We start from the raw sequence: 16449 nt of genomic DNA on the forward strand, positions 1-16449 counted from the left end.
CTCCCCCCATATAATGGGAACACAATGTGAAGAAAAAATACTGTTTAATGAAAAACTCACCATATCTGTGTCTGAGACAGGGCCAAAACTGGTCACGTAGATGTTAGTGAAGACTTCAGTAATACTGTCTGATATGAGAAAAAGAGATTAAATATAGATAATATATAACGAGAGCCACTGAAAGAGACGGTATCAAGTACATGGAATGACTAGAAAGCTGTGCGTTATTTAGGAATATTGCTTTTTACTTTCTTTTCAACCTTTACAAACAAAAATTTCTGTATTACTCAATTATTTCATAGGTTCTCACAATCCTAAATGCTAAATGCCTAGAAGTATTATGACATTCTTACTTGGAAACTACACTTGATTTAGACATATTCTGTTTTAAACATATTTCTGAGAATTAATAGTTTCTCAAAATCTGTCTTAACTGAACCAGTTTATAAAAAATTTACTACCAGTACTAAAAATAAAGTGTGGTTAGTAGGGTTACTATTTGATATAGTCCTAAATTTGATTTTTAACTAAATATTTCAGATGGTATTTCATGACGGTAGAGGTTTTGTTTGTAGATTGTCAATAAGTACATCTTCTCAATAGAGCATAGAAATGAATTGTTAATTACTATAAATACGATCACTCAGTGACAAAAAAATAAAAGCAGTTAACTGACATCAATCACAATGGATTACTTCCAAACTTGCCTTTAAAGGTATTTACGAATGTATGAAACATTAAGCTCGACTTGAATTAGGTTCAAAGTTATATAACTTACTAACTGTAACACAATTAACTAGATGGCTCTTTTAACCAGGTGATTTGGATCTTTGATTTTTAAAAAAGCCAAATGGTGACAGTGGAAAGGCTCAAAGAAAAGACTAAAAAAGAAAAATTCTTCCAATGTACTTATAGGAAAAAACAATAATACATCCTTTTTTTTTCCCCCTCTGGTTGAGTGCTGCCTTATTGATTGACTGATTGATTGGTTTGTTTGTTTATTTATTTATTTATTTATTTATTTATTTATTTATTTATTTATATTGGAGTTCAATTTGCCAACATGTAGCATATCACCCCCAGTGCTCATCCTGTCAAGTGCCCCCCTCAGTGAATAATACATCCTTAATTTCTATCATCACAAACTGAATGTCTCATCCTCTGTCCAATTTGTAATCCCACAGAAACAGTATCACAAAATATTTTTAATATTATACTGGACACTGATTCACAATCATGAAGGAGAGAGTAATTAAACTAATTCTGGAATATTGTATCCACTAAGGCCAAAATAAAAAGCAACAAGGATTTTGAAACATCACAGCAGACTTTGAAGGCTGATGCTTCACATGACTTGAAATATAACAATCTGCATGATAGACCTAGAGGTAGATTCTGTTACCATCCCAATTCATATGCACACAGATGCACACAGAGACACGTAAGGAAAAGCGCCCAACGACCCTCACTTGGTAGAGCAAATAGAGCCAGGCTTCAGAACCCAGGCAATGTGGCTCCTAAGCTCTCAGGGTAAACCACAGTCAATAATACTACACTTGAACCTAAAAGTGTTTTCTCATTAGCCACATATTTCTATTCACCATAATCCTCTGCACCAAAAACATAGTGTTCCAAATAAATGTATTTATTCAACTTTATTATTTTATATTCTATTTTCTTTCAAAAATCTTTTTTCATTAAATTTTACCATAACATTCATTTGGGACAATAAATATATTCATAAAGCTAATTCTCAGCTGCCAGCTGCCCTGAAGACCTGCACAGGGTCAGCTTCGTGGGCATGCAGCTTGTGTGGTGTCACACAGCCCTGTGCTCAGACGAGCCCCGTGCGTGGTTTGGTGTTCTGCTTTTGCTCTCTTGAAATTCTTAATTATCTTTTGAATAAAGGGCCCTGCATTTTCATCTTGGACTAGGCCTCACACATCATGCAGCTGGTCCTGGACGTGAATGATATGTGCTATTAGAAAGGAATTATGAAAATGGGACTCGAGTTGGTTTGCTTTTTCCTCTTACTCATTCCAAATCAATATTGTCACACCTATTCCATAAACAATCCAATAAAACTTTAAGTCACTACAGATATTGATTTTAAATGTTCCAGGAAAGGAAAATGTAAACATTGAGGGAGGGAGTCTTCAGCCAAAGAGAGGCAGATAAAATTATTCTCTGTAGTCTGGAGTAGCAAAACTAGAGAAGAAAGATGACAAAATGTGTGAATATATTCATGCTAAGGACATGAAGAATATCCACTTTATGACGAATGGCAAGTAAAGGGTAAGGGAGAGTGTTCCCAGTACCTCGTGGCTACAGGGAAGTGGCAGCTAAGAATCCAAAGAGAAATGTAAGATTACCCTCAAAGCTCTAGGCAGCAAGAGCAACACCTAAAGACACAGAACACAGATATGCAAAATTACCTTAAGTAAATGATTTCATGGTTTATCGACTTCATAAGCACAGTGAGAGAGCTGTATGCACTGCAAGGAATATTCTCCAGCTAAGCAAGTTCAATAAAAGGAAGGTCAGCAAGGCAAACACTGACCATGAATACCCAATAGCTATAAGACTGAGAAAGGGACTCCTGGTTGTTGCAATAGAGTTGCCAACAATCAACATGAATTGGTAAAATAGTTTTGTGTGATGACTGCAAATATTTGACACATCTATTCAAAACATTATCTTTTATTATGATTTGGCTTTCCATAAGAGAAGAGAAGGGAAAGGAAAGGAAGCAGAAGAAGTAAGATTTTATGAATATCGGTTATTTGGGGATCTTGCGACACTAATTTGTCAAAAATCCATAATAGCTTCTGGTCAACTTTTATTTTCCAGTATGCGTTTAGCGCAAGGCCGAATTGTGTTGCTAACTAATGCCTGTTATAATATTCTGATGGACAGATGTCCATCACAGAGTAAATAAATGGACTGACCACATTCTGGTGGCCCTTCAGTCTCTTCTTCGCTTTAAGTACCACGAGTTACCTTCTCGAGTTCCGATCACATTGAGTGGACCCACCTTGCACGGCCCGGACTCAGAGCCTTCACCTTGGCTACTGTTTCTCTCCCTTCCCTTGAGGTGATCGCTTACCTGCCTTTAAGTCTCTATTTAAATGTCCTCTCTCCAGGTCAGAGGTTCACTACACCCCTTGTATAATGAAGTTGGCTTCCTTCATTTCCTCCCCGACACTTCATTTTTGCATAAACTCTTTAAAATTTGCCATTATTTTCATGCCTTAATGTGTTTTCACTCATTTGGGGGTTTTGTTTGGTGCATCTCCCCAACCAGGATTCAGATGCATGAAAAGACGACGACTATGTCACCTCTGTCCACTGTCCTATCGCTAGTCCTCAGCACAATGACTGCCACATATTACATGTTTTGTGTTTGGATTGACAAATAATTTCTAATTACAGTTCATGTCGAATATATTACCTTTTCCCCCAAATATTTCACCAACATTACAAATGGCCATGAATGGCTGAATGGGGACCATCACTGGTGAAGTTAGAGCCCAAACTGTCCATTGACAGAAGGAGGCTGAAAGCCTATGGAACAGGATACTAGTGAAGAAACTTAAACCAAGCAAATGGAAAGAATGTATTTAGAGAAAGCCCTATTTCAGTGGAAACCAAAATTTAACTTTTGAGCAAACAGTAAGTGGCTTTTAACAGAAATGTATACCATGAGTTACCTCAAAATAATTGTTCATAAGCTAAATTCTTAGTTTTAGAAATGCCAACAGCATAATATGCAAAAGAGGATCTTCCATACAGATTTTCCAAAGGCAAAATACCCCGAGGTTAATAAGAAGTACTTGAGGAGAAATAAGGACTGCATGTGGTAAACATAAAAGGTGTGATCCTTAGGAGCAATCATCCAATTCCAGATTTGAAAGGCAGCTATCATAGAAGAGAGAGAAAGGGGACTAACCTTTTCACAGTTACAGAGGGGGTTTCTAATGGTTTCTAATGTATCCTATTATTTTCCTTCTTTTAAAACTGACCTTAATTTTGGCAAACATGAAGATTTGATGAAGCCGGCCATGAAATAAATCCTACTATTCTCTGTACTCTTCTGAATAGTTGTACTTGATAGAAAGAAAAATAATAAATGGCCCTGAAAGATCTCCAAAATGAATGAAAAAATAACTTCAAGAAGGGCTCACATTAACTGATAAAAAATGTTTCTTCATTGGATAATCAGTCAGTATTTAACAAAATTAAATTGTCATGTAAATTTTAGTCAACATACAGCGCAGTACCAGTTTCTGGAGTAGAATTCAGCGGTTCATCGCTTACATACAACACCCGGTGCTCATCATCACAAGTGCTCTCCTGTATAAATAAACTGGTACCCAGCTAACCCACCCCCTCCACCCACATCCCCCATCCACCCTCAATTTGTTCTCTATCATTAAAAGTCTCTTGTGATTTGTTTCCCTCTCTCCTTCCCCCCCCTTTTTCCATGTGTCCTTCTGTTTTGCTTCTTCAATTCCACATATGAGGGAAATCATACGTTATCCATCTTTCTCTGATTGACTTCTTTTAGCATAATACATTCTAGTGCCATCCGTGTCACTGCAAATACCAAGATTTCATTCTCTGTGATGACTAATATTCATTATATATATACATATATCATATATATGATATATTTGATATATTATATATATGTGTGTGTGTGTGTGTGTATATATATATATATATATATATATACCAAACTTACTTCCAAAAATCCTTTGCAAATAGTTCAGTAGGAAGATAAGTAGGAAGACTGGGGTATCAGGTTCCTTGCATCAAAGGTATCAAGGGTATCTCTTGCATCAAAAGAGACCTGATGTGCCACAACGTTGAGAATATGACCTCTCTCTCCATGGCAGCAGGGCACTGACTGAAGGACTCTGGGAGAATCTTACCTGCAAGGCTACTGTACTAGAAATGTTGTTATATTCATAACAGTGAGCAGACTGAATCAGAGGAGACTGAAGACAATCTATCCAATTTGGAAGATGTTACAATCATCAAAGCAAAAGGGAAAACATGATATTGAGGAAAGGAAAGTGTAGAAATCAAGGGAATAAAGTTCGAGTTTTTTTTTTAAAGTAGTATTATTAGAAGATGCTGAAATAGGCCCTTTTATTTGACTGGTATAAACTATCTGTAGAGCCTGGAAATGAACAGTTGCAGTAGAACAAGCGCATAAAACAACAAAAAACGTAAAACATGCAAGAGGACCAACCTTAGAAATCATTATACCTCAACGGGGTACATCAACCATTCTATTTTTTTTAAAGATTTTATTTATTTTTAGAGCAAAAGAGTGCCTGTGCAAGGAGGAAAATGGGAGAGGGACAGAGAGGGAGGGAGAGCATCTCAAGCCGACTCTGTGCTGAGAGCAGAGCCCGACCTCACCATCCTGAGATCACAACCTGAGCCAAAACCAAGACTTGAACATTTAACCAACTGAGCCACCCAGGTGCTCCCTAAATTTTTATCAAATCCTATTTTGAAGTGCAACTGTTTCACATTTCTCCCTGGCTTTGTATGTTCATTGACTTGCCATGTTTACTGTTTGCTGCTTAATATCTACTAATAGGGTAGACACGAGCCACATGTGGCTATTTGAATTTAATTTCAATTAGTTAAAATAAAATACCTGGTTCCTCCTATATACCAGCCATATTTTATCCACCTGTCACTATTGCTACCGCAATGGATAGCCAAGATGAACATTCCCATCATCACAGAGAGTTCTGGTCTACATTCACCCTCTAGAAGTTAAGCTCCATGAAGACAGGGACTTTTGCTCAGAAAAGTAAAAACCCCGCACAGAAAAATCTCTGACAACATTGATAATTTTTTGTCAAGTCAACGAATGAATGATCACTCTTAGTTCAGAGTCAGTTTCGATAGACATAGCCTCTGCTCTCATAATGCTGTAGCCTGGTGAAGAGAGATACTACGCAAAATCAAATAAATACCCACTTACTGACAGGATAATATGCTCTGAGAACGTGTAAGAAAAGACTCCCTCTCCTGGAAACACTTTCTTCACTTGATTTCTGCAGCAACCCAATCTCTTGATTTTATTCCAGCCTTACTGGTTGCCTTACTCCTGTGCCAACATCTTGTTAATATTGGATCGTCCCAACGTTCAGTTCTTGGTCTTCTTTATTTATACTTCTTGATGATTTATTCCATGTAGTCAAGGACTTCTGAAATTCTATTTTAAGTCAGAGCTGTCTTCTAAAGTCTAGACTCCTAGATGTAACCGTCCAGCTGACATTTCCACATGGCTACCTGACAAGTTTCTCAAACTTATCATATGCCAAACAAAAATGATTTTTTTTCTCTCCAAAACCCATCACACTAATGACATTCCCTGTGGTATCTGACTGTTGTTCCAATGCTCTGGGCCACAGATCTTGGTTTCATTCACAAATTCTCTGTCTGCAACAGGAAGTCTGGCTGGCTCTCCAACCAGATATCTATAATCCAACAACTTCTCACCTCTTCTACGTTACTACTGTGAAAGCTACCATCATCTCTATAGTAACAGTGCTTCCGCTCATCCACCCAAATAGTTTATTTTTTTTAATAATACCTTCCCTGAGATATAATTCACATCATATAAAACATACTCTTTTTAAAGTGTACAATTCAGTGGTTTTTAGGATAGAGTTGTACATCACTACTATCTAGCGTTAGAACATTTTTATCATCAGAGAGAAACCCTGCACAGATTCCCTAACCTCCCTCCTTCCAGGCTCTGAGAACAAATATTTCAGCTTCTGAGTCTACGGATTGGCGTAATCTGGACGTTTCATATAAATGGAATCCCTTCTATTCCTAGTCTATAGGGAGGTGTGGTTTTTTTTTTAACTGATGAATAAGTTGGATTTTGCCATATACTTTTTATGAAATACGCATATGCTCACAAATCATTTGCCCTTTTTTCTATAAATATGATTATGTTACACCAATTTATTTTCATGCATTAAAACAATTTGCATCCCTGGAATAAGACTCACTTGGTTTGGGTGAATAGCTTTTTCTATGTTGCTGGATTTAATTTCTTAGTATTTTCTTGAGCGTTTGTATGCAAAACTATGTTCACAAGGGATATTAGTCTGCGGTTTTCCTTTCTTACAATGTCTTTGTCTCACTTTAGTATCAGAGTAATACTAGACTAATAGAACGTGCTGAGAAGCATTCTCTTCTTTATTTAAGGAGAATTTATGAAGTATTGGTGTTAACTCTTATAAATATTTAGTAAGATTCATCAGTGAATCCATATAAACCTATGATTTGCTTTGACAAATGTTTAATATCATTATTAATTATCTCTCTTTTCTCATATAAGTTTATTTAGATTTTCTATTTCGTTTTGAGTTAGTTTTGGTGGTTTGAATCTTTCTATGAAGCTGTCCATTTCATCTAGGTTATTTAACTTGATGTCAGACAAATGCAAAACAAATATATTCCCCCTCAGGATTTCTGTAGGATCATAGCAGCATTATTTACAACAGCCAAGATAGGGAAGCAACCCAAGTGCCCATCAATAGATAGATGAACGGATAAAGTAGTTGTGTAGTTGTGGTGTGTATCGTCTTTATCCATTCAACTTTCTATATATATGTATGTATATATATACATATACTCACACACATATGATAGAATATTATTCATATATAAAAAAGAAAGATCTTGCCATTTGCAATCACATGGATGGACCTAGAAGGTATTATGCTAAGTGAAATAGGTCAGACACAAAAAGACAAATACTGTACGATTTCATTTATACATGGAATCTAAAAAACAAAATGAACAAACAAATCCTAACAGACTTTCAAATACAGAGGAAAAACTGGTGGTTGCCAGAGGGAAGGTGGGTGGAGGGATGAGCAAAATAGAAAAAGGGGATTAAGAGGCACAAACTTTAAAAAAAAAAAAAAAAAAAAAACCCTCATAAAAGAACATGAGCCAGGAAATTAGCCAGGAAGGAGAGTCCAGCAGAGTAGTGGAATCAAAAGTAGAGGAGAATATGGTGTCCCAAAGGCTAACGATAAGAACGTTATAAAGGTGGGGAGCCTGGCTGGCTCATTTGGTTAAGCATTCAACTCTTGATTTCAACTCAGGTCATGATCGCAGGGTCGTGAACTCAAGGTGGTGACATCAAGACCCATGTGGGGCCCTGTGTTCAGTGCTCAGACTGAAATCTCCCTCTCCCTGTCCCTCTGCCTCTCCTGCTCATGCTCTCTCTCAAATAAATAAATACATCTTTTTTTTTTTTTTAAGAGTGTTACAAAGGCAATTTAAGGCCTTATGAAGAAGAGAGTGATGGGCAGTCGCTTCTGCTGAGGGATCAAGCAATGTGAGGTCTGCAATCCCCACTGTGCTTGGAGACCTGCGAGCCATTGGTGCAAGAAAGAAGATGCGCAGAGGCCAGGGGGGTGCGAGAGAAGGGGGACAAGAGGAAAGGGCTTAGAGTGATTTGAAACAACTGGAGAAGTTTAACCGTGAGGGTGAAGAGAGCTCTAGCAACAGAAGGAGGTGAGGTTCTGTGTTTGCTTGTTTAAGGTGGAAGACGTTTGAGCACATGGGCAATGCGGATGGAGCGCCGGGGTGGACAGGAAAGATCCGGGTGGAGGCCCAGCCCTGGGTAAGCAGACGGGGCTCACAGCGAGGAAGCCACCGGCACCTGTGGGGCGGCAAGGGACGGCGTGCCCTGCGCTGTATTGAGTGACAAGGGAGAGTGGGGAAGAAACGGAAGGAGCTTTTTAGGTCTGGTGCCTGGAAAGTTAGGGAAGATCCTGGAGAGGAGAGGAATTTCAAGTGCCGTGCAAAATACCCGTCCATCACTCCTTAATGTAACAGACAATGATTTCAGGTAACACGTCTGATATTGAAACGATTATATGGACAACACCTAACACCGCCTACGTCCACGAAGACCAACAGCCCAGCTGCTGCCAAGTCTTTGTCCCCCCAGCCTTGACAAGCACCACCGCCCTCCGTGCCCCAGGGTTCTGCTGGAATCCCCTGGATCCTCCGCCTGGGGCCTTCCCCAGCCGCGCAGGGCAGCAGGACGTGCAGACCAGACGTGCAGAGAAGCTTCTGTCTCCGGGAACAACCATCCATCAATGACCCATGGGAGTGGGGAGGAGATACAACTCGGCCTTCTCTCCTCCTCAGGGAGCACCACTCGAAGGCATGTCCCACACCACTTCCTAGAGGACCTCAGAGGGAGGGGAGACCAAACCCAGCCTCCCCAGCAGTACCCTGCAGCCTGCTCGGGCTCCCCTCCCTGCCCTGTGCCACCTAGCCATCGCCTCTTCCAGGGCCTCCCGGTACCACTTCTGAAGCTAATGCGTATCTCAAAGGTGCGTCTGAGAGAAACCAAAGCTGAATGCAGACGTTATTCAGTTACCCTAAGAAGAAAAAAATGATAATAATTAAAAGCACAGGAAAGATACTAATTGTATTCACTGGAGCGAACTACCCAAGCAATAAGCGGTACTGTCTTTTTACCCCTGTAATTCGGATATTAACAGTGATATTAAGAAGGACATGAACTTGCAATACTGAGAGCAAAATCAAGCTGTGGATGACATCCCTTCGAGAGGATCAGGATCCTAATCTTTGCTTATCGAGTATCATAAATAGCATGTCACGCATATCTTTTAAAATGGGTTAGTCATTGCTGTGTTTTGCTTTAGCTCTCTCACCAACAACAAAGAACATTCTGCTTCCTGGGATGATTCCCATAACACCTACATGTGCCATTTGTCATCATCTAGTTTTGCTAAAGTCAACAAATACTTATTAAGTGACTTTTGTGTACGCGGCACTTAGTGTTCCCTACCAAAAGCCGAAAACTTTGAATCTGCTAATGCAATTTGTTGGCATTGTACCACAAAGGAATTGTTGCACCTTGCCCAATGCCATCCTCCCAGCAGGCACCCAATACAAGTCTGATAAAAAGGAATGGAGAACATGTACAAGGCTGCATTTGAATGGTCAGCAAAGTGCCTATAAAAGTAGGAAGGAATAAGAACAATAATAAAATCAGTATGTACTGTGTTTCCGTACAATCATTCTTTCACTATAGTTCTACATCGTGGTCGTCGACTTTTTGTGATGATCTGGAAATGTGAAATATCGCCATATATTAAAATATATGGAATTTCCTCTCAGAGTAAGATTTCTGGTGCTTTTTAGTTGTTGCTTCTTTGTATGTTGTTTGTTCTTGTAGTTTTGTTTACTTTGATTTTTTTTCCCTGTTCCTGTAAATAGATTAATTTTAAAAGTATAGCTCATTTAAGAATCCTGAATGAGGGAAAAAAAAAAAAAAGAATCCTGAACAAGAATCAAGATGACTAAATGCTTATGAAGGGGATACAAAAAGTCCTTAAAGAATGGACTAAGTACATCTTCTCATGACAGTCATTGATTATGGGTTACAAATGAATTTGAGTTCAAATTACTGCAGGTTTTATCTATCCCTCTTAGGGTTTGGGGCTATTCTGGCCCCTAGAACTGTCACCAGGTAATATATCCGTAGTGCCCCTCTCTCTTTGAAATGCCTTTCTTCACTATCTCATGATTCAGCTTACTCTGGTGAGGGAACTGAAGACATAATTCTCTCCCCAAAGCCCTACGGAAAGAAATCAAATAGGAAAGGGAAGGGGAAACTGATTCCCATCAGGTTGGTGGGGCCATTTGGCCTCATTAACAAATAGCTCCTAAGGGTTTACTAAGTGCAGTCCAGAGACATCCACAGCCCGACAGACTAGGGAGAGAATGTTTCCAAAGGGAAGTTGTATGGGGTACCAGCAGCAATTTATGTTCCTCAAGGTGATGTTTCATCAGGCAATTGCTACATGCTCAACCTGGGCCTCTGACAAGCAAAAGACTGAAGATGTACTCAAAGATATCACCCTTCTATTACTTCAGGCTAGATTCTAGTGAGGAGATCCTAGTGACCCCATCCCCCTTCAAACTGTAAAAGATGACCTCTAGAGCACATGGGAAACGCTAGAACCCTCAGAGTCCATATATCAGTCTGGGCACAGGCTATTCCAAATCTAGCATTCCTGAGTTAGGAACTTGGAGTTTATTAGTTGTTCTCTAAGTACTCATAGAAACCAGATGAACAACTAACTCGGGGGAATTTAAAAATAGAAACAATGCCCGTATAAATTCACATTTTGCTCCCCAAATGCATATTAATAAGAAAGGATTCTCATATCTAATACATAATAAGGATACACTTTTATCTTTTTAAGACCATGAACTACTTTATGTCAACATGAATTGAGAATTCTTAATGCACTAAGAAATATGACCCATTTATATTGCTAATAGCAAGGGATCAAAAAAACTTACCATATTCATGTCTTTATTATAAAAAGGTACGTAAGTTAAAGCGTGCTAATTGACTCTCTTTTACGACCTTTTCACCATCCCCGCAGAATACTGCTGTCAACAGCAAAATAACGTTCACCTTGCAAAAGGACTTTTCTGTTCTTTCTTTACTATTTCACAGAAGGGAAGCATTTTAATGTAATTCTAGTATAACGCTTGGAAAATACAATCCAAACGATTTCAAAAGCTCATATTGAACATGACTCTCAAATATTCAAAATTATGCCTATTTCTAGTCTTGCTAAAAGGCACTATGTCAGCTGTCGAACTCTTAGACTCACTCTGACCTTCTTACTCATATTTTACATTTTAGTCGCTCACCAGGCTCTTTCAATTGCATTGCCTACTACAAGTTTCTCGAATTCTCCTTTCCCCTCCATTCTCACTGGCAACGACCTTTGGAATGGCCTCTTTCAGTCTTCCTGTCTCCCATCTTGCCAATTCCCATCTACCTTCCATGATACTGCTGGAGTCTCATTCTAAGTGGAAATCATGTGATATTTCTTCTTGATCATCTGGTCAAACTTTTTCTCCACGACTCTCCTTTGCCTACAGATCAAGTTTGAAGATTACAGCAGGACACATAAGACTCTTCGTGATCTTTGTCCGTATTTCCATCCTGGTCCAACGCTGTTCCATAAAGCACGCCTCAGCCATACAACACTCCATGTCACTCTCCTTCATTTCTTTTGTCTTTTTTACACTTGTTCTTTCCTCTATATCGAGTGTCCTCTCAATTAATCCCTGTTCTTAAAAAAAAAAGCTCAGACCACAAATCCCCTGTGAAGCTGTCCTTGCCATCCCTCAAGAATTTAACTACTCTTTCTGTTGGTTCCAGATGTTACTACTGCCTGAAATGAAATAATCAAATCACCTTGTAACTTTTAATGCATGAGAAGGTATCAGACGGTCCTGTGTCCCTCCACTCAAAAGCTCCCAGCACTTTGCTTTATATGAGTAACATGAAGCATCACAGATAATCACAAAATGATATAAAGCAACATCCTAAGAACAATCATTTATCATTCGCTGTTTGCTATCATGTAGTTTATGTTTTCTTTAGAAATATGGCTTAAGTAGGAGATTCATTTTGATCTTCTTGTTCAACTCTAGCGGATAGCAGATTATGATCAAGCATACAGCCGTACGAATCCTGACACACTTAAATATGAAATCATCAAGATAATACTTGAAATTTAATTTAATTTAATTTCAATACTTGAAATTAATCAAGTATTATCTTTATATGTTAGATAATCTGAAATAAATTACATGTAGTAGTATTATGATGGTGGTAAAATTCCTGAATTATATTAATCATACATGGAAAAATCTTAAGGCAAAGTTTTAGATTTAGATGCTAAAAGTATTAATTAGAATTGCTTTTTTTTCAAGTAGGATGCAGTTCTCACACTTAAAATTACAACATTTCTCATCTACAACATTCCAGAGATAAACGCACGGGGAGCCTTGTTGGCGATATTACTAACCACTGCTATCAGGGATCCCTGGGTGGCGCAGCGGTTTGGCGCCTGCCTTTGGCCCAGGGCGCGATCCTGGAGACCCGGGATCGAATCCCACATTGGGCTCCGGTGCATGGAGCCTGCTTCTCCCTCTGCCTGTGTCTCTGCCTCTCTCTCTCTCTCTGTGACTATCATGAATAAATAAATAAAATCTTTAAAAAAAAAAAAAAAACCACTGCTATCTTTCCCTAAATCTCCTGGATCAGCCTTAAAAGAAACTGTACTTGTAACAGAGCTTTTTGATATTCTAATTTGATGATAGTATCATTTTTCTTTTTAAAAATAAATTTGACTTAAAGTAGTAGAGAAGGAAAAGAGAAATCTCCTAAAGTAATTAACTTTACCACCTATCACTGGATGCTATTTCCTGAAGGCATAAGCACTAGAAAATGTTATGATTACACTTAACCTGTAATTAGGAGCTTTTAAAAACTTATGGAGCAACCTTTAAGACTTGTCCTATCTGTTGAATTCCCATTGTGTAATAATAAAAGAAACTTGCTGCCTATTAAGCATTTATTGTATATACTGTAGCCTGGACTAGGTTAAATTTATATATATGTAAATTTATATTTATATATATAAATTTATATTTATTTATATATATTTACTATTTATATTTATATTTATTTATATATATTTACTATTTACATTTATTTATATATATTTATATATATTTATATATAAATTTAAAATTATTTTTATGATCATCCTATGAAGCATATAATAATCATATTCAATTTATCACTCATCTAAATTCAGTAGCTAATATGGCACAGAGCTGCACTGAAACATTTTTCTCTAGCTTACATCTCATTCTTATAACTACTATAATAAAACGTTATTCAAAAATACAAGGATTTCTCCTTTAGTTTAAGACTGTTCGGTATCTTCAGTAGTGCCAGTATAATCATACCATTATACATTTATTACACATCTGTAATATATAATATATAAATAATAAAAATAAAGAAATAATAAGGAAATATATTTTAACATGTGCTATATGTATGCGTGTGTGTGGACATATATCTATGTACAAATTTTGGTGTTGAACTTCCCCTTACTTAAATCGAAAGACACATCACTCTAGCTTAAATCTGGAGCTTCTAACAACAGCTACATGCAGAAGGACATGGAGAAATGGAGAAATGAATTTTCTTTCTTCTCTCTTTTGTCCTGTTTTTCTTCCTTCAAAGTAAAACATATTCAAGTGCCTGTTACGCTAGGTAATTCACTTAGGTAAAAGACAAGGAACATGGTATGCAACCATTGTGGTCTTGGAAGGAAAAGAAACAAATAGAAGTGTGCATAAATGGCAAAAATCACCAACCGTACCGTTGTGGTGTGAGAAGGTTGGAAGTGGGTGATGGTAGGGAGAGAGAAGTGGCACCGAACTCAGAGTTGGGGATTCACGAAGGCTTTGTATGCCATCCTTTTATCCACAAAGCATGCTTCTATTCATTCATTCATTCATTCATTCATTTATTTATTTATCTATCTTTTGGCCTCAGAATCTTTCTCTGTCATCACTTCAACTTATTTTATTCCAGAGACTCACAGTTGCAAGCTAAGAAGAAACAAGGGGGCGTAGCTATTCCCTTTACTAAATAACTTATACTTGTAATAAATAGGTGCCTTTGGTGGAATTTTAGGAAACCTTGATTTTTACCTGGGGAGACAAACCTAAGAAAGTAGACTACAGCATAGGAGTCGAACCTCAAAATGAGATTTGAATCTCAAATCTGGGACAGAAGGAACGGAACAGAAAAGATTCACTAGATACAAGAGAGAAGTGAAAGGATTTTAAAAAGTTACCTGTGAAATTAAAATGACAGAATTTTCTGGGGGGTCTTGTAAAATCGCTTTGGATATTACACATAGGTGTGGTCAGGAAATGCTCATTTTAATTTAATTCAAGTTCCAAAAATCTATCATTCTTTGCGATTCGCAACATCGTCTCCTCTTTGATCTGTTCTAGACCTGTCCCTGAATCCCAGTTATGTCTACACATTTTTTTCAGAACGAAAAAATATTTTTTTTATTTTAGACAACTGCTACTAAAAGAAAATGTAGACATACCATTTTTTTTTTTTTGCAATCAGAAATTTCAAAGTCAGAATATTTGAAGAGATAAATCTGTAAGAACATTCAAGACTTAGGCATGAAAAACTGACTTTTCAAAAGCAGCAAACTACAGACCACTCTTGAAATCACGACTGGATTTACTATTTATCAGTGTAAAGCACCTAATTTCCCAGCTCTGATCACATCTCTCACATGAGATATTTCAGTGTAAATATTCGAGTAGCTTTATCCCTCTTTCATTTGCACTTAAGTGTAATCCTTCTTCCTTCGCTGCCCCGATACCGTGTTACAAACAGTTCATTTTCCCCCCATCCTAAGTTCAGATTCCAGCACCACCTCCTATGAAAGTATCTGCTATACACATTTGTGAGTCAACACGTTTGGGATTTTACCAGAAGGCGATTCCCACCGTTGACCCTACTTATCTTGGTCATTCCTGGCCGTCCTTTAAACTGCCGTTTACACTCCCCAGATGGTAAAGGCAGCTACGGTACAACCCCAACTAACAGATCAGAGAGATTCACCCCAGGTTGGCCTTCACTGAGCTCAGAAGTGGGTCGTCAGCCCTTGGCTGGAAGGGCAGAGAATCACTGACCAATGAGCCTTCGCACCTCCTGCGATAAAACCCCTCCCGTTTACAGGGACAGGGACAGTTAGAGCTAAGTCAAGGTATCTCATTTGTGCCTTGATACCTCCTCCCCCCCCCCCCCCCCACTGGCTCTCCTGTTTGGAACTGACACTACATTTCTGAACTCTATTTACAACTGTTGAGCTTCAACATTCTGCTTATATTTGTGACTCACTGATTACGATGACAAAACAGAAATAGTAAGTGAGCTACATAATTTATTTTTCCTCTGGTCCTCCCAGAAATAATGTTTGCTTCTCCTCTCAGTGTGAAAGTTTTTATGTGTCCCATCTGTAAATGTTCACGAGAATATAAATCCAAAGCAGGAATGAAATACATCATTTCCAGAAAATACTGGGCAGTTCTCTTTAGTTCCTAAGAATATATCACCACATAAAGAGAAGAACTGAATTCCCCTTTTTGCCCATGTAAGAGGAAATTCAGACTTTTTTGGGGGCTTATCCAGTCAGGTAATTTCATCCAGTGTCCATTTCCAGGCTTAGTACTTGTCTCTTTGTGGCCAGAAAACTATGAGGCCAGATCACTACTCAGGCTCTTAACAAGGGAGACTATTTTCTGTGATCAAGAAGGCAGCAGGCATCTGTACTGATTCCAGAGAATGTCTGGAGCAAAGTGCCTGGATCAGACAATTTGATGGGGGGCGTTGGGGGGGCGTGAATAGTCAGGGCTGGACCTAGATCAAGCTGTAAAGGAGAGAAGTTTTCTCTGAGGGGCCTTACTATTTTTTCCTGCCTGTTGTTTTCT

General features: G+C 38.2%; 1 protein-coding gene across 20 annotated transcripts in view; it reads right to left on the reverse strand.

The window, feature by feature from the left end:
* The window catches only part of GABRA2 (gamma-aminobutyric acid type A receptor subunit alpha2), a 162431-nt gene that overhangs the window by 110912 nt on the left and 35070 nt on the right, over positions 1-16449 (reverse strand). For 19 of the 20 annotated variants that reach the window (XR_007401660.1, XR_004813025.2, XR_004812824.2 and 16 more), the window contains one exon: positions 61-128. The exons of the other annotated variant lie outside the window; for it this stretch is intronic. Coding sequence is in view for 12 of the 19 variants with exons in the window: in XM_025435663.3 (XP_025291448.1) it covers positions 61-128 (68 nt within the window). In the remaining 7 variants the exon portion in view is untranslated. The remainder of the gene's footprint in view (positions 1-60; positions 129-16449) is intronic. 20 annotated transcript variants of the gene reach the window in all.

The sequence above is a fragment of the Canis lupus genome, chromosome 13 (assembly GCF_003254725.2).
Source record: "Canis lupus dingo isolate Sandy chromosome 13, ASM325472v2, whole genome shotgun sequence".
Taxonomy (NCBI): Eukaryota; Metazoa; Chordata; class Mammalia; order Carnivora; family Canidae; genus Canis; species Canis lupus.